General features: G+C 40.0%; 1 protein-coding gene across 1 annotated transcript in view; it reads right to left on the bottom strand.

The window, feature by feature from the left end:
• The window catches only part of snx29 (sorting nexin 29), a 192,181-nt gene that overhangs the window by 139,703 nt on the left and 30,787 nt on the right, over window positions 1–21,691 (bottom strand). Inside the window, exon 14 of the mRNA XM_024285017.2 lies at window positions 15,201–15,286. Coding sequence (XP_024140785.1) covers window positions 15,201–15,286 — 86 coding nt within the window. The remainder of the gene's footprint in view (window positions 1–15,200; window positions 15,287–21,691) is intronic.

Genomic DNA, 21,691 nt, shown 5'->3' with positions numbered 1-21,691 from the left:
TAATTGTTTTATTTTGTGTCCCAAAGGTAATATTTGATCTTATATATAGATATAGTTTATTCTAAAAGACTATATAAAAGTATAGAGGCCCTTAAATATACTCAAAGCTTTATTAATGTCTAAATTAATCATTTATTTTGGTCGTTTAATCAGAATGGGGAGATAAATAATTGATTTTTTTCACTTTTTCTAAAAGCTGGGATGTGATTTTATCTGTCAACAAAACGATTCCCATCATGCACTCTGATTCATTCAGAGGTGCAGAAAACCCGTTTAAGCAAACAGAATTGTCACACACCTCTTTGGCTGTTTCGATGCTCCTGATCATTTTTATCTGCTGTAATAAAATGTAAAATCAAACCCGACGACGCCGTGGAAACAAGAACACACGGATATCAGCCGTCTGGGGTAATAAGAATCATTCCGACCAATTTAGTCAAAGTTGACTCTTGGAAATAGGGCAGCATCTGCTGCAGTTTCACTTGGATTTCTCGGATTAAGCATGAAAACAAATTTAAAAGCACCGACGGCAACAGAATGGGGTTGTGTTGATTCTTATTGTGCTAAAGAGTGAAGGAGAAATGCATCAGGATTTACATTTGTTCATCATGTCAACGGTCATAGAAACCTGCGTAGCTACAAGTGAACTCGAGTTTGAAACACGGAGGCCCAAAAAATCGTAGATGTTTTATTGAAAGTGGCGACAACCCTCCAAATTTACGCAAATGTTATGTTTTTTAAGATTTACGCCATTTTTGCTCATTTTTAGCCAATGTTACGTCTATGGGAAACTTTTCAAATCGTTAAAAAATTTGGTAAAATTTTGCAACTTTTGATTTGTAATCAAAACGTTCAGCAGGTTCAGGATGTTTATGCTTGTACTGTTGGTATTTGTGCGTTTTATGGTTTTTAGAACTTTACACAATTTATGCAAATTTACTAGCCTCATTGAAAATGAATGGGACCTTTTTCAAATTTATGCAAATAAAACATTCATGTTTGGGATCAACATGTTCAGCATTTAAGGACATCAATGTTACTGAGGATTCTAAGGCTAATTTTGAGTTTAGCTAACATTTTGGAATATGCTAACGTTTTTGGCTAATTTGACATATACTGAGTTTTTTGGGCTAGCTTTTGGTTAAGCTAATATTTTAGCAATGTGCTAGTTTTTTGTTAAATTAGGATCTACTGATATCTTCTGAGCTACAATGGAGCTAAGCTAATATTTTAGCAATGTGCTAGCATTTTTTGGCTAATGTTTCATCTAAATAGGTTTTTTGAGGCTAATTCTGAGTTAAGCTAGCATTTTAGCACTGTGCTAGCTTTTTTTGCTAATTTGGCATCTACTGATGTCTTTTGGGCTAATGGAGCTAAGCTAGTATTTTAGCAATGTGCTAGCATTTTTTGGCTAATGTGGCAGTGAAATAAGTTTTTTGAGGCCACTTCTGAATTAAGCTAGTATTTTAGCAACGTGCTAGCTTTTTTTTTTGCTAATTTGGCATTTATTGATGTCTTTTGGGCTATAATGGAGTTAAGCTAGTATTTTAGCAACGTGCTAGCTTTTGGGGGTAATTTGGCTTAGCTTTTTGGGGGCTAATTGTGAGTTAAGCTAGTATTTTAGCAATATGCTACCTTTTTTTGTTTAATTGGCATCTACTGATGACTTTTGGGCTACAATGGAGCTAAGCTAGTATTTTAACAACGTGCTAGCTTTTGGGGGTAATTTGGCATCTAATTAGCTTTTTGGGGGCTAATTCTGAGTTAAGCTAGTATTTTAGCAACACTCTAACTTTTTTGCTAATTTGGCATCTATTGAGGTTTTTTGGAATAACTATGAATTAAGCTAACATTTTAGCAATGTTTTAGCTTATTTAGCCGGTCTGTCATCTATTGAGGTTTTGGGCTACTTGTGAGTCCATAACTTTTAATGCATTTTTTGCAATTTTTTCAATTTTTCAAGATATTTTTCAAATTTGTTATGCACTTTCTGCAATATTTGCAACTTTTAGATATTTAGCAACTTCAGCATTTTGGAAAATAGCTTTAGCATTTTCCACAAATCTCTTCAACCATTACAGTAAATTTCCTCAGCATGTTCAGCGATCACATTCCACAAAAAGCATTCTCACTAGCATTATGTTTGAGCAGAAACGACGACATGAGGAGGGACCCCTAAACGACGTTTTCATTATCGGCTCAGTGTGAGGGACGCCATGCAGACTTGGCTGCTCATCATCTCTGATCAACTTTGATTGGAGCGAACCACCAGAGCTGCTGAAGCGTCCAGCTTCCGCCGGGACTGGGGAAGGTGAGGAATCAAGCAGGGAGCGTCCCAGCAGGTTTCATCAAGAGTCCCAGCTTTGAACATCTGCAGACTGAAATGTGTTCTCGTCGCCCTGCCTTGATCATCTCAGGCAGTCAGGCGGTAAATGACAGGCTGAGGCGTCCTGCACCGGCCGGAGGGCAGACGGGCCAAACATGATCACTCTCAAGACGGACGAGGCTGCAGAGGACACGGTACAGGAAAAACTGCAAGTGTGTTTGTGCAATTAAGAGGAGCTCCATTCCACCGCCGCTGTGGTCCGGAGCGGCTTCAGGAGGACAGAAACGCCGATGGCCTGCAGGCATGCGAGCACGCATGAGCTGCAGTCCAAAAACAGCCCGAGGCGAGGAGGAGACGGGAATCTCAGATGCTCCGACCGGAAGCTTCTTCTGCCTCTTCAGACTTAAGGTTCTCCCTGTAACCAACCGGGTTCCTGAACGGACGATTTCAAGTCGCTTAAAAATACATCAACCGCCATTAAACCCAATTCACTAAACAAAACAATTTCACTCTTTTTTCTGGACTTTAGCGAGTCAAAACGATGTTTGAGAGTGGTCGTTACGTCTTCAATTGATTCCAAGCAGACAACAGGCGTCTCTGTTTGGAATTAGAATCAACGTTTTACAGCAAAAGTTCCAGATTTTCTAAAAGCTTCACCAGAAAACTCATATTTCTTTGATTTTATCGATTGATTACTCTGTTTAAATGTTCTCAAAGTGCAGATCTTCAGATGTTAGGAGGGATACAATGAGTAAAAAACATCAGAATAGTTCATAAAATCAGAGAGACATAATTTTATCAACGTATTTATAGTAATCAGATTAGATATTTATATTTATGAAGAAGACTAAAGAGTGTAGATCTTCTATAGTTACTGCTGCAAATTTAAGCGTGTTAGGCTGTGTTGATTAATCAATCTTCCAGTTAAGGATAACTCTTTATAATAAGATTCTTTTACAAGCTTTATTAAGACATTAACAAACATTAATGTGTTCTAGAGCGCTAATAAGACATTTATTAGCACATCGAGCCGAATAAGGTTTTCTAACATACATTAACATCTATATTTTGTCTATTTGTCTAATAAACTGCTAACAAGCTAAACAAATGAATTAACTACCTTTGTCAAGATTATATTTAGTGTTTTGCACCCCTCCCCCTCAAAAGTGTTACCCAGTCAAGAGAAGTCTTCAAACGAACCGTTCTAGAAAAGAGACACTCGTCAGTCGTCTGAGCGTGCTCAGTAGGGCTGTTGTAGAGCTAACAATATGGCGGCCGCCTGTCAATTAAAAAGGACCACGCTTAAATTTGATCATAATAATGAGTTTTATCAAATTTACATCAGTAAACTCATAAGAAATATTGAATCTAGTCACAGAGATAAGAATGTAAAAAGGTTTATTTTGGTTGTTTTTGCTTTAATGAATGAGCCAGTTTGATAAACACTGATATTCACAGCAGACAGGCAAGGAGGGGCTTCTTCTTCATTTGTTATTTACTGTTTACTAGCAAATGTCTGCCACCTACAGTGGAATGAGAGGCTTGATGGGAAATGTCAAAGCACTTTTGTAGCTCTATTCTAATATATTTGTGTCATAGAATTCCGGCTGGGCAGAAAAAGGATGATTATTAATTAATCCTTTGTGATCATGTTTTTAATGGTGCTTCCTTCATGTTACTACCAGATCCGATTGGTCAAAGTTCAGTATCGTCAAGTTTTAGCAGCAAAGAACTGGTTGAAGTTCCAGCATCCGATCAATGAATGTCTGTTCTGTATGTAGAATCTACATAGCCGACTAATCAGGTCGTGCGCAAACTGGATGTAAAATACATATCTTAACCACCATTAGCTTTAAACTAACTAAAAATAAGATAAATAGCATTACCTGCAAGAATGCTAGTGTGAATGCTATAAGATAAATTTCACCGCTAAAGATGCTAGTGCTGAAAGCTGAAAACGCTGAAGCTGATAGCCAGCCAAAATATTAGCTAAATGCCAAACTAGCCTAAAAAAATGAAAAAAAAATCCTAAATTTGCCAGCATAGCTAGCATGCAGTTGAGACATTAGCTACACTTCAAAACAGCCTAAAAAACAAAAAAATATATATATAAAATTAGCCAAAATAGCTAACTTGTAGCTGAAATATTAGCTTAACTTCAAATTAGCCAAAAAAAACCTGAAAAATCCTAAACTAGCCAAAACAGCTAGCATGCAGCTGAGATATTAGCTAAACTCCAAGACGGCCTAAAAAACAAAAAAAGCAAGAATTAGCCAAAAAAAACCTAGCATGTAGCTGATATATTAGCTTAACTCAAAATTAGCCTAAAAAAACAGAAAAAACACTATATTAGTCAAAATAGTTAGCATGTAGCTGAGATATTAGCTAAACTCCAAAATAACCTAAAAAACAAAAAAAGCCTAAATTAGCCAAAAAACTGGCAGAATGCCATTATAACTATTACTTTACGAAACTTTACTACACTGACTCCATATAATATAAAGTATTGACTGATCGACTATTTTAATAGTCGATCAGTCATTGATTAGTGGACTAATCGTGGCATATTTCAAATTGATCAGAAGAAAAACTCAGAAAAACCTGAAAAAGACGCTTTGGTTTCTCTATCAGTGGTGTTATCAATTATGGTAATCATTAAAAAAGCAAGTTTTGTAAGTGTAAATACACTGATAAACACCTAGAATTATGTGTAGTAAGTATGTAGGGTTTTTGTCTATTCACATTTCTGTCAATAAAGAAATTTAATATTTAGTGATAATCTTGTGTTCGCATAAACCTTTTGAAATCCCGCTACATCGTTAGAGTTTTAGGATTCTGGACTCCGAGGAGTCTCAGACGAGACCCCCGTCTGCTCTCCTCCTCGCCGTCCCATATTTCATCTCAGCTGAAGGTGGAGGAGCGAGCTCTGGCGTGGAGCGAGGTGATTAAAATATTCATTAACACCGTTCCGTCCAGGTGATGAAATCTGTCAGGCCCCCCCGCGGACGGCCTGAGAAAGGCGTGAATCCACGCCGACCACCTGGCCCCACCTGTAACCGGCGATATCAACGCGGCCCCTCTGCCAGGTAAATAAATAGCATCTGCTGGATTAATTGTCATCTCCACCCACGGGCAGACCGCCCTCTGCTGAATAAATGAGAGTTCCTGACACCTTTGGGCTGGTAAACACGTCCAATCTGTTGGATTAGGATCTGAAAGGCTAAACAACGCGCGCTGCTTCCTGGCGTCTCCTCTCGGCGCCGATGTGTGGGCTCAATTAAGCTCAATTCACATTGAGAGTGACTCATTATTTGCTCTTTTACAGTGGTCCAAGCGGGACGTAAATAACTTACAGTACACACCACCTACAGTCGCTGAGGCACTTTTTAATTTCGGCCTCTCGCAGGCGTCCGTTCGCTCCCACGTTCACTCGAGGGGGGCAGGAGTTAAAGCAGACTGCACAAATGTGGCGGGAAAGTGCGCACCTATGCAGGTTTGTTCTGGTACCGACACACATTGGTTTAATTACTCTACAGCTCCCCTCTGCTCGCGGTGACGAGCTTTCCTCATATTAACCCCACGACTCGCTCGTTTGTAAGGAGTAATGAGAATCCTCCTCCGCGCGGAGCAACGACGGCCCGAGCCTCGCCGCCGCCGCCACCGCACCTTAAAAACAGCTCATCTTCCTTCCCCGAGGCCAAGGGCAAAGTGGAGCCCAGCGCGCGCACATCATGTGTGTAATGAATAAGTTACACGCTCCTATTACGGCGGCGGCAGTGACAAATGCCTTTCATTCACTCATTAGGCCGCTGGCTGTCACAGGAGGCAGGAGAGGCCCGGCCCCGGCGAGGGAAGCTTATTGGGTTTTAAACGGCCACGTAATCCATTTCTGCGCCGCGGATGAATAAGCTGCCGTCCGCAGAGGCTTTATTTATGGACGCGCAAATTAAACACGTACGCCGAGGCCGGAGCGGCGCGGGAGGAAGCAGGTGGGCGTGGAACGAGAGTCGAAATACGGAAAACTTTATTCGCTGATGGTGAAGACGAAGAGGAGGAGGAGTCATATCAGCTACACCGGCCTCAATGTACGTAAAGAGCGACGCCATATTGGAAAGGGCAGTAAACAATGAGATACGGCTCAGTAGAGACAGTAAAATCACCTAAATGCTTCACTGTTGGTCCGATTTCAAAAAATAAAATATTAGGGCCAATACTCATGGAAATTTTAATGCTGTTTTATTATTTGTTGTTGTTTTTATTTATTTTATGTCCAGCACCTTGGGTTCCAAGAAAGGCGCCAAACAATTTTTTATTATTATTATTATCATTAAAATCAATTTTTAAAAAAAAGTTAACTAATTAATCACAAATCTGGAAAAAATTAATCGCGATTTTTTTTTGTTACAGTATTTGTCAGCCACCTATTATTTGCAAATAATCACAATTCAAAATCAGATGCAAAATTGTACAAAAACTAAATAAATAACTTTAGAATACATTTGAAAAAATGCTTTTTTTTTATTTTACTGTTGATTTTTGCTATTTTTCATAGCTTTCTCCTCCGATGTTTCTCATTAATTCCTTCAATATCAATTAGTGAAATATGTTGACTTCTTTTAAATATATATGTAATGATGGAAGAAAAAACGGAGGAAAAAATGCAAAATTACACACATTTAAATATAACTATTATATGTTTTTGATTCTTCTCTAAAGAAGATTCTTCTCTTTCCCAATGAGGCAAATTGAATTTGTGATATTGGGCTATATAAATAAATAAAATAAATTAAAGAGTTTGTTTCCCTTCCAAAAGTGAGGAAAAGTTTCTCTGTTTCAGGCGTTGAATTCACAGAAATAGAGCAAACCACTAAAGTCTGCACTCAAAAGGAGGGAATTTCATTCAGCCAGACTAACAGCTCTCTGATCCGTTATCGATCTCCTCGAGTGTCATCAGCGTCCCACAGCCAGCAGATAACAGGTTAATAACTCCAGCGCCTCATCTGCCACTGGCAGAACCATCGTTTTTCACCTCCAGCTCTGCAGGGCAATTTCAGCCAACCGTGAGGAGCAATCAGCCGTCCTGGAGGGCGGAGCTGAGAGCCACTATGTGTTCAGGGGATCTTCTCTCACGAGGAGACAAGCGTCAGTCGGTCACCTGTTGGAGGCAAAGCTCTGGAGACCAAAAACCGGATCATCCTCCAGTCAGTTCCCTCATTTCCAGTCCAGTCATTAACCTTGAATAGTTCAATCATCTAGAACAGGGGAGTCCAAGCCCCTGAACTAGAATGAAGAAGGCAAACAATCCACCCCAACCAAACTCCTCCCAGGACCTAGAATGCAATCAATCAAAGGAGATGATCGCGTTAAAGTCCAAAACACCTGAATGGGGAGTTGACCATATGGATGTGACGGTTTGTTGGGTTTTCCAAGTCCATGGAGGGTTGTACAGAGGAGCGGCTGGATCTGATGTGCAGTTCCCTTGTGGTTTGTGTAGCCTTCTCAAGAATCTTCATGAAACTGGAGTGTACCGTGGTCATGGTCGTGGTCAGAGTATCGGGATGTAAGGATACTGGAAGTTGGACACACCTATGACATATGGGTGATGCTGTCGTTTGGTGTCCTTACGCCACACGGTAGTTGTTGGTAAGGTATGAATACTGGTCCCTTACGGACTGAACATCCCATGCACTCATGTGCAAGTGATACGTAGTACTCATATGACGTCCTTACAATGTCCACACAAACGACACTGTCTAATTTCCTCATTTCAAGAGTCTGCAAGCAAGGAGTGCGCATGTATGTATCCACTTCCAATGAATAAATATGTATTTAAGAGTTAAAAATTTAAAAAAGAGTTAAAAATTCTCTCATTCAAGCCATTTTTAAGACCGTTTTCAGGCACTACGTACAAAAGAATTGAATTTAACTATTCAAGGACTCTTCTTGGTAGTGACTAATGGATAGTTCCTTTCCATTCACGGAAGTATTGTCCGTTTACAAAATTGATCATTGAGGAGAAATTTGTATTTGGGCGGCTTCTATGACATCTAGTAGGAAAACGCAAATTTATCGTCATTGCGATATCAGCCTGTACGGTACACGTATCGTAAAAGACAGCCCAAACTACGATAAATTGTTGCCTTAAGTGTTTACACAGATGCTAAAAAAATGAAGCATCTAACAAATCCAATTAGGCCCTTAATGCTACGTTCACACCTGTTCTACCCTGAGATTCCCAGCCCTTAAATGCGTTTCTACGCCAGTCAGTTTTCAGACTATGTACTAAAACGTTCAGCATGCGTCAAAAGTTAAACCAGTTGAACTTTGACCAATCAGGGACTCAGATTTGGTGGTGAATATGACATATGGATGGCGTCCTTTTCAAAACATGGAAGTACCAACTGTTTATGAAAAGTGTTCATGAAGGAGAAATTGATCATTGTGGTTTGTGCCTGGCGAGATTTTTACGGCTTTGACATTTCATATCAGGCCTTTTCCAACTGTGAGCTCCTGCGCTAGTATCGAGTTCTGACAGTCCACTATGCCAAAAGCGCGTTCAAAAACCCAACCTTCAGGGTGTTCTTGAACACATCACACATGACCGGTGTGTACACATTTGACCAATCAAATGGAGCCCTTTTATGGTGATTGTCCGACTACTAAGACGTGGGTCATATGGAGGTTAAGTTATGCTGACTTTTGTTTAAAGAAAACAGTAGCGGGTAAATCGGCATGATGTATTCATAGATTCCCTCATTTCATGCAACCCTAACATCAAGTCTTTCTTATATCGGAATAGAGCTGTCAGAGAAATATCCTGGAGCAAGATTCAGGAGATTTATATCGCTTCAACATTTTGCATCAACCCTCTTCCAACTGTAGAGGGCGAACATGTGGTAGCAAATAGTAGGAAAAGAGCAAAAAGAGGAAGCCCCTCCCTTCTTGACTAGTGTGAACACCATTCAAGAATGCCTGTTTAGCGCACTCTTGGACCCGGTGTGAATGTAGCATAAGATATACAATAACTCTGAGGCTTAAGCAAGTCCTTGATTAGTTAATAAACACCAACGTCCATGAGGGTCTGCTGGACTCTAAGAACCCAATGAGGTAAGTTCCCGGTTCCATCATCCGGGATGTGACTGTTGAGACTTAAAAACGTCTCTGCGTGTTTGCAGAGGATTTCACTTTGGTTGCATGAGTTTTGGGGTTTCACTTTTGTGTCACTCAAGTGTTTCTCCTGTCAACTGCTTTCCAGAACCTGAATAATGATGTTTCACATCAAAAAGTGTGAGACATGTGAGAAATATCTGATAGGATCACTGAAGAAAACTTTTCACTACTTCCATCCCACTTTTTGGTCTTTTGCAGAACTTTTGCAGGGGAACTGGAAGGTGGCGACCATCAAAAGGAAAATATGTTTCTGATGGAACCAGAGATGTGATTCATCTTTTTAAGTGTCTAGTTTTCAGTGTTTACATGTTCATTTTTATCTGTTAGCATCTTTCTTGCACACACTGCCCCTTGCTGGGCAACTGTACCACTGTCTCAGAAGTGCAGGTTTAAAAAATATGTTTGTTATTGTCTCTTTAGGATTTATTACATTATTGAATATAATAACTATTTCAAACAGACAAAAAAAAACAGATTCAGGGTTTTGGTTTTGATCAATTGTTTAGAATGAATTCAGCAAAACAAAAAGGATTTTTGATTTATGCTGCAAAGCAGACACCAACAGGAGTATTGAAGACTCTATGAATTATTTTTTGTTTTTGAAAATAAAAGCAGGGCCACACAGGTTTGTTCTGCTGCCTGAACATGATGAAATTCGGTGTAAGAAAAGAGCGCAGAATTAAACTCGGAGAGTCTCACACTACATACCCGAAAAACATGGAGGAAGTTTCCTCTGTCAAGGGGAGACCAACGAGATGGAGCTCTTCTGGAGGTCAGAAAAGACCAGTTACAGATTCATGTATTTATCACATAGAAAACAACTTACTTTTATAATTACTATTTAAATAGTTAATGACAAAAATTATCAGGGATGTTTTATATTAGGAGTTTCTGGATCTGCTCAGTGTAACCGTGGATCTATTTGACCTTTATTTCACTCTACAACATGAGTGAAGCTCAAAGAAAAAAGGCGAAGGATAAAGCTGCTCCACATAAAAAAAATAATTCAAAAACAAATGGAAAGTGATCAGAACTTAGTTAATCGTAGATGCTAATTAGCCGTTTGAGAAGATTGTCCATCTTGGTCCTTGTCTACATGGAGTTCTAGACATCTTTAGAGCTAAAAGCAGTTTTCAAACTAAAATTAAAGCCATAGGGGGCATTGTATGGCTTGCAGGTGCTTTCCACCCCCCTTTAGACTCACCCCCACTAGCTGAGCAGCTACTCCACGCCGTTTACCCTCCCCCGTCTTACCCTCCCCCGCCTCACCTTTCCCCCACAGTCAGAGCTACATGTGGCATGGAAAAAACAACACTTTTTTTCAAACTGGCGGCTTTTCTGTAGGTTTATCTCCATAGCAACCATTTTATTGTTTGGTCGCCTGAGAGTGAGGAACAAATGTATGTAATTTTTGGAAGAATCTGCAAAAGTAAATTTTTGGATTTCCTTAGCAACAAAGGTTTTTGTTTACCACGACCACATTCTTAATGTGTTCATGTCATATGTAATATTGTTTCGTTCGGCTTGATTCAAAAGTTCATCCATTACATTTTTATAATATTCTGGTAAAAAATACACGAGCAACAGGGAGGCGACTTTATTGCTAGCTTACTGTGCTAGTAGTACTAAATGTGATTTTTGGGACTTTCAAGATGGCGGTCTGTACCTAATGTCCAAAGGTTAACAAAACTCCACGTCTGGTTGTAGACTTAACTTGGTGGCATGTGAGAAATTTCATAAAAGCTTCCACAATCAAAAGGTTTTTTTTTCCCAGGTGTTGCGGGAAAAAGGGAAAAACGGCAAATTTCACACACAACATGGCCGCCAAGAAAAAGGTCTTGTGGTCATCCCATAATAATTTCAAAACTCCCTTTGGACACATTCCAGCACTCTGGACCTCGCCCCTTTTAGACCCACCCCCACTGGCAGAGCGGCCGCTCCTTACCCTCCCCCGTCTCACCCTTCCCCCAGTCAGAGCTGCATGTGAAACATTCATGAAATAACACTTTTTTCAAACTGCCGGCTTTTATGTAGGTTTTATCTCCATAGCAACCTTTTTTTTTTTTGGTTGCCTTAGAGTGACAAACAAATTTATGTATTTTTTGGAAGAATAAGCAAAAGTAAAATTTTGGATTTCCTTAGCAACAGAGATTTTTGTTAACCACAACCACATTCTTAATACTGTATGTTCATGTCATATGTAATATTGTTTCATTCGGTTTGATTCAACGCTTCATCCATTAAATGTTCACAATAGTTTGATTAAAAATATGCGAGCAACAAGGGAACGCCGGCCATTTTGTCTAACTCGCCATACTAGCGCTATATAAAATCTACATTCCAAATGTAGCTTCTGAATGATGCTCGAGGAGTTGGGAGGCGATAGATCATAACTGTAAATGTGTACTAAAGGTGATTTTTTATGAGAAGGCGGTCACTTCCTGAGGTCAAAGGTTAACAACACTTCACTTGTGGTTGTAGACTTAACCTGGTGGCATGTAAGAAATTCATAAAGTTTGCTTGATCAAAAGTTGTTGTTGTAGTGTTTACATGTCAACATGTTTTAATTTGATTTTATAAACTTTTACTGATAATTGATTGGATTGTACTGGTGGGATGTGTATGTGTGCTGGGTTTTTTATGTGTATTTATTTATTTTTTTATTTATTTTTATTTATTTTTTATTTATTTTTTATTTATTATTTATTATTTATTTTTCTATTATTTATTTTATTGTGAAAAGCACTTTGAGATGCTTTGTAGCAGGACAAGTGCTGTATAAATAAAGTTTAATTTGAATTTGAACATGTGTGTTTTTTTTATTAAGCGATTTTAGCTCCATTCATTCTTTTGACGGTTTCTCTTGCTGTGATGTCATCATTTCTCGTATCTTTTTTGGTTTTTAAGTCTTATTAAAAATAAACAGTTTAATTGTTCTTTACTTTAGAGTTCACAAAACAGGAAGATGCAAATAAAAGGTTAAAAATCCTACAACTGGATCTCCGCATGTCCGTTTTGGAGGACCGAGCAGGTTCGCTGTGTCCGTTTGTACCTTTACGGTTATGTAAGCGTTTGTTTATGTGATTGTTTTTAATGAACGGCGCCGTTTCCCCCGTGAGACTCGTCCTTTTCCTGCTCTGCTGTGCAGAAAACACGCGCTCCTGCGCTCGTCTTCTGTGCTTGGGTTAGCGGCGCCTCTCAACACCTTATTAGAACACTCCTGTGAACTCTCGCCAACGCTCCACAAACTGGGGCAAAACTAATTTGACACGTTAAGTACATGTTCAAGCCCCTTCAGCGGCAGATTTCCTAATTGGATTCATGCATTTAATATGAACCTCAATCAACATTCATAACAGGAACAAACAGTAAAACAAGCAGCGGCGCTCGTCTGAGCGGGTGGGGGGTGGGGGCAGTCCTTCATAAACAACAACAACAACAACAGCAGAGCTCGTCAGGCCTCTGAAAGGCAGAATGCATCTTTTGTGGGGAGTCGTGGCTCTGACGGCGCCGGAGGAGCGTTCACTGATGACATCTGCACAGCTATCATCAGACAGAGGGGGACTAAAGCTCACCCTAAGCCGCTCAGGCGTTATTCTGGCAACGCCGAGGTCGACAACATCAAAGCATGACAAAAAGAGGCGCATCATTAACAGGAGAAGACAGCGGCGAGGAGGAAGGAATCATTTAGGCGCCGCAGAGGGGAGGGGCTTACCGAGCCTGCCGGGACGCACAGAGAGAATCAGAAAAAGGTACAGATGATGAAACCTGAGCGAGCAGGATAATGACTGCCGTGAAACAAGAGAGGAAAACAAACAGCCAAACCTCCAGAGAGACCAGCCGCAACACATTTGTCACCGTTTGTGGAGACGAGCGGAGATTCGCCGATAACCCGCGAGCGCTTTCCCCGCCAGCTTTGAGGCTTTTTCATCCTCAAGACAAACCAGATCTGGGCTCAAAAACCGCCAGAAACCAAGAGGATGGAACAGGAACCAACCTTTAACCAACTGCTGGGCTCTAACCTGTGACCAGAAGAGGCTATCGCAGTGTCCGCTGCTCCACAGCCCGGAATATTGCCGTTTAAATTAACAAGTTTTACCCAAACGAGCAAGTTTACTTGTTTGTTGTTGAATTATGAGTTTTATGATCCATTTATGGATTTGCTGAGAATCAAGAAAAGATGCAAAACAACAAATCATACACATAAAATCAGACCTGTAGAAGAACATCTGGACCCAATATGTCCGACAGAACTACATTCGTCCCACAAACCGGTTCAGAAACAGGCTCAGAAAACGGTTCAGAAACAGGCTCAGAAACCGGTTCAGAAAAAAGTTTAGAAACAAGTTCAGAAACAGGTTCAAAAATGATTGAAAAAATAACAGACTTAGAAAACATAATCGTAAATGTCTCCAAAAAAAAAAGGTTAGAAGGAGTTTTACAAACAGGTTCAGAAACAAGTTCCGAAAAAAGTTTGGAAACAAGTTAAAAAACAGGTCCACAAACTGGTGTGAAAAACAGGTATAGAAAAAAGTTCAGACCTAGCAAAAAAAAAATCGTCCTCAGAAACCAGTTCAGAACCAGGTTTTAAAACAGATTCAGAAACTGGTTTACAAGCAGGTTCATAAACAAGTTCAAAAACAGGTTAGAAAACCATTTCAGAAACAAGTTTAGAAACCCGCAAAAAAACAGCCACAGAAACCGGTACATAAACAGGTTTTGAAACTGGTTCAGAAAGTCGTTAAGAAGCAGGTTTGGAAGCAGTTTCAGAAACAAGTTTAAAAATATAGTCAGAAACCAGAAACAGTTTCAGCAACAAGTTCAGAAAGGGTTCATAAACAAGTTCAAAAGCTATTTAGAAACCAGTTCAGAAACAATTTCAGCAACAAGTTCAAAAAATGGTTCAGAAACCAGATCAAAAACTGGTTTGGAAATGAGTTCAGAAGCACATTTTTAAAACAGGTCAGAAACAGGTTCTGAAACAGTTTCAACAAGTTCAGAAACATGCTTCGAAACTATTTCAGAAAGAGGGCTCAGAAAAAAGTTAGAAAACAGGTTCGGATACCAGTTGAAAAACCGGTTCAAAACAGGTTAGAAAACAGTCTCAGAAACAGGTTTAGAAACCTGCAAAAAAACAAAAACACCCACAGAAACCGGTTCAACAACAGGTCTTGAAACTAGTTCAGAAACTGGTTTAGAAGCAGGTTCAGAAAGATGTTCAAAAACAGCTTCAGCAACAGGTTTAGAAACAGATTTAAAAACAGGCTCAGAAACAGGTCGTTTCAAATAGTCTACGAAGTGATTTAAGGTAAAACTGGATCTGGATTAGGAACTTGTACAGAGTCCTGGATGGTCTATTCTGGTTCAAAACAATTACATGTAAAAAAAAAAAAGTACTTTACTCTTCAAGAATCCTTTTTTTTAATCAATATGAATGTAAACTTCAAAGTAAAGGGGCCATTTTTAAAATTCATTACAGAAAAAAAAATTAAAACAGGCAGATAAACAATAATCCGACAAAGGTCTAAAAAGCCTTACGATCAACAAACACACGCCCCTCTCTCCTCTAAGGAAGAACTTCGCTCTCCATCTTCCATCTTCTGCCTCTTTTGTTTCCCTTTAAACAGCCCTGAGTTATCACGTGTGTTTGCATTCCTGTGGAGGGACCTCCAATGTCTGGACTAAGAGAATAAATGTGTCTTACCGTCATTGCCGGGGCTTCCTTCTCTCTTCAGCATCTGCACGGCGCCCACATACTTCTTCAGCTGGACCTTCAGGACCTCATTCTCCCTGCATAAGGAAGCAGAAGCATCTCAACACAGGAGTCCAGTGTTTGTCAGCAAAGCCAACATTTGATATTATTCAGCGTTTGACTCTTTGGAGCTGGACCGAAGGCGCCTCTGCCAGAGAAACACGTCAGTCAAACCGCTGCACAGCAGCAGCCGGCCGGCAGGAAGCTGTTTTCTGCGGATCATGACAGCAGGCGGCACAGACAGAGATGGTGTGAATCTGCTTGTAACAAGCTGCCACCAGAGGAGCAATGAAAATAAAAACACTTGGCAGTGAATCCAGATGGTCAGAACGAGACGCATTTGCAGAAATGTGACTCAGCGATCACACAGGAATCCGACGGCGAAGCTGGGATCGTCAGAAGCAGCTGTGCTGACAGACTGAAGGCTTCTCATCTTCAAAATAATGCAGAAATATGAGAGCGCAAAGGCAGAAGAAGCTAACAGGTGGCAGACTGATGCTCAGAAAAGTGCAGCATATGAGAAGCTGCTGCCCACGTGCAGCGGAGAAAGGGCAAGATGGAGGTTTATCTTTTATCAGAGTGGTGGAAGAATCTATTCAAGGCAGAAACACAAACATCATTTACATAAATATAACATCGACTTTTGGTTTTAGGACTAGTAGTCTTGGTACTGGGTTTTTTATTTTTATTTTTTTATCTCAACCTTTCAGACTTAAAATTTGAAAGAAGAGGAGAAAAATCGCAGTTCCTCAAATGAAAACTAGAGGATGGTTTCAAAAAATCCGTTCAGAAACAGGTTTAAAAAAACTGGTTTAGAAACAGTTTCGGAAATAGTTTCAGAATCAGGTTCAAAAACAGTTCCAGAAAACCAGTTCAGAAACTAGATTAAAAAAAAAGGTTTAGAAACCACTTTAAAAAACAGTTTCAGAAACAGGTTTAGAAACACATTCGGAAACAGATTCAGAAACTAGTTCAGAAGCAGGTTTGGAAACACATTCAGAAACAAATTCAGAAACTAGTTCAGAAACAGGTTTAGAAACACATTCAGAAACAAATTCAGAAACTAGTTCAGAAACAGGTTTAGAAACAGATTTAGAAACTAGTTCAGAAAAATGGTATAGAAACCATTTTAGAAGCTGTTTCGATAACAAGCTCCAAATCAGATTTAGAAAACACTTTCAGAAACCAGTTCGGATAAAGGGTTTAGAAAACAAATCAGAAAGTTTCAGACATATATTCAGAAACCAGTTTAGAATCAGGTTTAGGAACAAATTTAGAAACCAGTTCAGAAACTAGTTCAGAAAAAGGGTTTAGAAACCAAATCAGAAACAGTTTCAACAACAAGTTCAGAATCAGGTTTAGAGACAAATTTAGAAACAGTTTCAGAAACCAGTTTAGAAACAGTTTCAGAAACAGGTTTAGAAACACATTCGGAAATAGTTTCAGAATCAGGTTCAAAAACAGTTCCAGAAAACCAGTTCAGAAACTAGATTTAAAAAAAAGGTTTAGAAACCACTTTAGAAAACAGTTTCAGAAACAGGTTTAGAAACACATTAGGAAACAGATTCAGAAACTAGTTCAGAAACAGGTTTAGAAACACATTCGGAAACAGATTCAGAAACAGGGTTAGAAACAGATTTAGAAACTAGTTCAGAAAAATTGTATAGAAACCAATTTAGAAGCTGTTTCGACAACAAGCTCCAAATCAGATTTAGAAAACACTTTCAGAAACCAGTTCAGAAAAAGGGTTTAGAAAACAAATCAGAAAGTTTCAGACATATATTCAGAAACCAGTTTACAATCAGGTTGAGGAACAAATTTAGAAACCGTTTCAGAAACCAGTTCAGAATATAGTTCAGAAAAAGGGTTTAGAAACCAAATCAGAAACAGTTTCAACAACAAGTTCAGAATCAGGTTTAGAGACAAATTTGGAAACAGTTTCAGAAACAGTTTCAACAACAAAATTTCCTTTTATTTTATTTTATTTGTTTGTAAAGATTAGTCTCAGGGGTTTTTCATCTCCAACTTCCAGGCTAAAAATTTGAAGAAAAAAAAAGTGCAGAAAATTGCAGTTCCCTTAAATGAACAGTAGAGGATGGTTTCAAGAGGAAAGAATTTCGAACTGATTCCAATGTTAGAACGTCAGATTTTACACTAAAAATGAACTTTATGTACATGCTGATTAAAATATATATATATTATTTTTACAGTGAGTAAATTATGGAGCTGGTTAATGTGTAAAAAATATTTATTTTCAATTGGCATAATTACAAACTCTAATCAATATTTTTAGAAATATATCTATAGTGTGCAGTGTTGTAATAAAATCGTGGTTAATTTTTCTCGATTTTCTATCTAGAATATTGGTTTTTAGCGTCCAATCGCAGGAGGAAACCAGGCCTCTAAATAATGTTTTTTACCAATTATAGTCATGTTTAGATAAAAAAATAAACACGACGGCTGGATCATCTTCTTCACTCCAGAATGTATTTATGTCTCCTGTAGATCCAGGAGAACCGAGTGACACCAATAGTTTGTCATTGAAACTCTAATCCAGAGGAAAGAATTTTCTATTTTCTATGGCCGAGCAATACAGATGTTTCACGTCTCTTTAAATATTTAATCTAATGTCTATTTTGCAAAACTTTAAACAAAAAAACTGCGAGGTATTTAAATCCCTCTATGAGTAAAGTTCACACGTTGCTGTTTCGCAAAGAGAAAAAAGGAGAATCCATGAAAGAAAATCCTTTTACCTTTTGGTTTGTGTTTGGGGAGCAGCAGGAGCCTTTGAATCTCCACTGTGAGCTTCAAAGAGCAACAACACAGCGTGTGCTGGGGGGGGACAACACCAGCACTGATAAAGACTCGGGCGCGCTCGCTCTTAAAAACAGGAACCACATTGAACGCCATCAACTTTGTGGGGGGACCAATCAGCGCCGCGGCGCGGCTTTATGGCCTCGCCTTTGTCTTACCGCGCCGCCCCCCACCACCACCACCTCCCTGCCCAGCTCCTCATTCTCCACGGATGATTCTCGCTGCCCCTGCTTATCAAACTCTTTTCACAACCAACAAAGGAGGCGCCTGGCAGGAGATCCCGCCAATTCACATAACAAGCTCTCAGCGGAGCTGTCCGCGGCGTTATCGGGAGCTCAGACGCTTCCCCGGCCTGATGAAATTACGGCTAATACCTGTGTGTGTGTTCGCAGATACGCAGACGTTCGCCTCGTTTAACGGACAATGACTGTCGTGTCTGTTATGACTGCAGGTGGAGTGAAGAACGTCAGGCCTCTTGCTCTGTTTTATGAAGTCAATTCCATTGTTGCCAAGGCGACGGAAAAAAATAACGACCCTTCGGAGAATCGATGGAATATCCGTTGTCGGTTTCTGGAGATGTTGGAGGACAGACGTCTACAGCCTGAACCGGGTCTCCAAAGGTCCATTTCATAAAATCAAGGGTCCGCAACCTTTGGGATGTGGTACCAAAGTGGACTGGTCGTCGGGCCAGGTCAAGTACCGATACCCTAACCCGGTACCTTATCACGTCCAGTACGGAATCCAATTCAGACTTGATACCCATCTGTTACTGGTTCGCGTCCGGTAACATGTCCGGTTCGTGCCCAGTACCGCATCTGGTACTGGTTTGGGTCCGGTAACTTGTCTAGTTTGTGCTTGGTACTGTGTCTGGTTCACACACGGTACTGCATCTGGTATTGGTTCGTGTCAGGTACTGTGTCTGGTTTATGCCCGGTACTACATCTGGTACTGGTTCAGGTAAGGTCATGCGTTTGGTTCACGCCTGGTACCGCATCTGGTACTGGTTTAGGTCCAGTAAAGTGTCTGCCTCATGCCCGGTACCGCATCTGGTACTGGTTTGTGTCCGGTACCGTGTCTTGTGGTGTGTGCCTGGTCCCTGATCTGGTACCGGTTCGGGTCTGGTACCGTGTCAGGTTCATGCTCGGTACTGTGTCTGGTTCACGCATGGAAGTGCATTTGGTACTGGTTCGTGTCAGGTATCGTGTCTGATCTGTGCCCAGTACCGCATCTGGTACGGGTTCAGGTCCGGTACTGCATCCGGTGCCGGGTTAGGGCACCGGTGCACTGTGTATTACGGTACTGGTACCGAGTTAGAGATCTGGTCCGTGTCATGTTACTGGCCGTGTCCCGAGGGTTGGGGACCCCCAATTTACCATAATGCATTTTTTCCCTATCTATAGGCCTGGTACCAAGCAGCCCTCGGACCGGTACCGGTTTGCGGCCCAGAGGTTGGGGACCCCTAATTTAATGGGAGCAACCACCCCGCAAAAAAAAAAAAAACAATGAATTGGAGACATCCAAACTTATAAAAGTTGGGAGTGAGAATGTGTTGTCATGGTGGTAGGGGTGGGCCTCTACCGCCCCTACCACCATCTCAATCAGCGTGTGGGCAGAATGCCCTCAAGGAAAAAACCCAAATGGAGGGAAAAAGTAGCCGTACCTGTCAAAACAGTTTTAAAACATCCTCAGGGGTGGGGATGGAAATGGCATCCACGAAAGCGCCAAATGTCCGAATGGACCAGCGTGAGAGCCAACCGGTAGACATAAGGTTTTCTTATTACTTATTTACTTAAGAATTAGGCATACTTATGCCATGGACATTAGTAAAACTCAAAGATTATGATAAAAAAAAGTTCAGCGCGCTGTCTTGTGGGGTCCAGATGATCCCACTTTTACTGTAAACAAGCCAAGGAGAGTGAAAGGGTTACAAAAACAAGAGAGATTGAGAAAAAAACACAAAAACGTTTAAAATATACCTCTATACCTATATATCTGTTTTTTTAAATAGTTACAATTCCATGCAAAAATTGTTTAAGTTTTTGCATAATTTTAGGTGCGCTGGTATTTTATTCCACTGAGTTACTGATTGGTCGAATTCTTTTAGGTCTACTACATTGTGTGGACCTTGTTGTTCTGTTTGTTTGTCTGATGTCAACTTAGCAAAGCTTCTGAATGGTGGAGGAGCCGTGTTTTATATTTTATTCTTGACGTTCTTGTGTGAACGATCTGCCAAAAAATAGGGTTATAAATAAAAATCATGTTTTTATCATGCTCTTCTAACATTTTTCTCATAATAGAAGACATCTATAAAATAATGTAAGATTAGAACTGTCTTATTCAAATCGTGATGGATCAAATGAAAACCAGCGGTTCGAAAAAGCTCCGGTTTGTAGAGCAGCAACTGCTATGGGCGGGGCCAAAATCTCTGATTCTAAATCCTCCATTTGTAGAGGAATGGATCTAATAACGTTTTCATTTTCATGATCTGACCTGGAATCTGGATCAAAACTTGATAGTTCGGATAGTGCTAGCAAATTTTATTTTTTGCTACGCTAATGTTAGCTTGGGCTTGTGAGGTGCTATAGGCTAGCAGGAGAGAGTAGACAAAAGGGATGCTGGGATTTTAACGTAAATTAATTCTGAAGCATCCCCTCACAGAAAAAGTAGATAAAAACTCAACCACTGGATAACGCAGATAGCGCTTACAATTTTTTTGTTTTGTTTTTGCTATGCTAATGCTAGCTTAGGTTTTTTGGGGTCTGTAAAGTAGCAAGAGAGACTACAAACAAAGGAATGTTGGAATATCAACGTAGCATTACCGCAGCACCAACAGTCCCGCCCTCAACTCAGAGGGAAATTTCTAATGAACTCCTGCCGATCTGCAGAAACTATGTCCTAAAAACAACAACACATTAACTGAGAACGACTTAACTGAAAAAAAAAATTAGCAGGAATAGGACCTTAACTGCAGTTTTGTTAATAAGAAATGATGTCAAGGAGAACCTTTTTCAAACAATAAAAAAACATGATAGCCAGGACCGTGATGCAGGGGTAGAGTGGTCGACCTTCGATTGGACGACTCCCACCAAACGCCATTTTTTCGTCATTTTACAACAATTTGACCAAAATAATCCTTAGAAATGTAATTTTAACATCAACTGTCTTTCAATATGTCTTCTATCATCAGGCAGACAAAAAAGAACATTTAAAAAGACTTTATTGTTGTTACGAAACACAACGTGAAGGATCTGAGCTCCACTTCTGACCTGAAAAAGTTTGACCTCAGTGGACAAGGATGTAAATATGACTTGAATAACACAGAATTCTCTGGTCAATCAACCAAATCTACTTTAGTTTTTCCTTTAACAGCAACTCTACAATTAAGGTCATCACTTTACAGCAAGTTTGAAAACCCAATTAGTAAAAGACTGAATCCAATCAATCCGACCTTCTGAGATTCTTCTGATCCAATCAAGAGGAATTCAGGCCAACTTCTTCCACCTGAGTTCCTGAATAACCTGAACAAAAACAAGCTAATCTAATCCAACGTCACAAACAAACACCCGATCGACGGGGAACACAAACCACAAAACAGGTGGGCGGGGCTTCCACAGGAGACGAGAAGTTCT

Source organism: Oryzias melastigma, linkage group LG19 (assembly GCF_002922805.2).
Source record: "Oryzias melastigma strain HK-1 linkage group LG19, ASM292280v2, whole genome shotgun sequence".
In the NCBI taxonomy this organism is placed as follows: Eukaryota; Metazoa; Chordata; class Actinopteri; order Beloniformes; family Adrianichthyidae; genus Oryzias; species Oryzias melastigma.
Note: the sequence above shows the minus strand (reverse complement) of the source record. Positions and strands in the feature narration are given on the sequence as shown.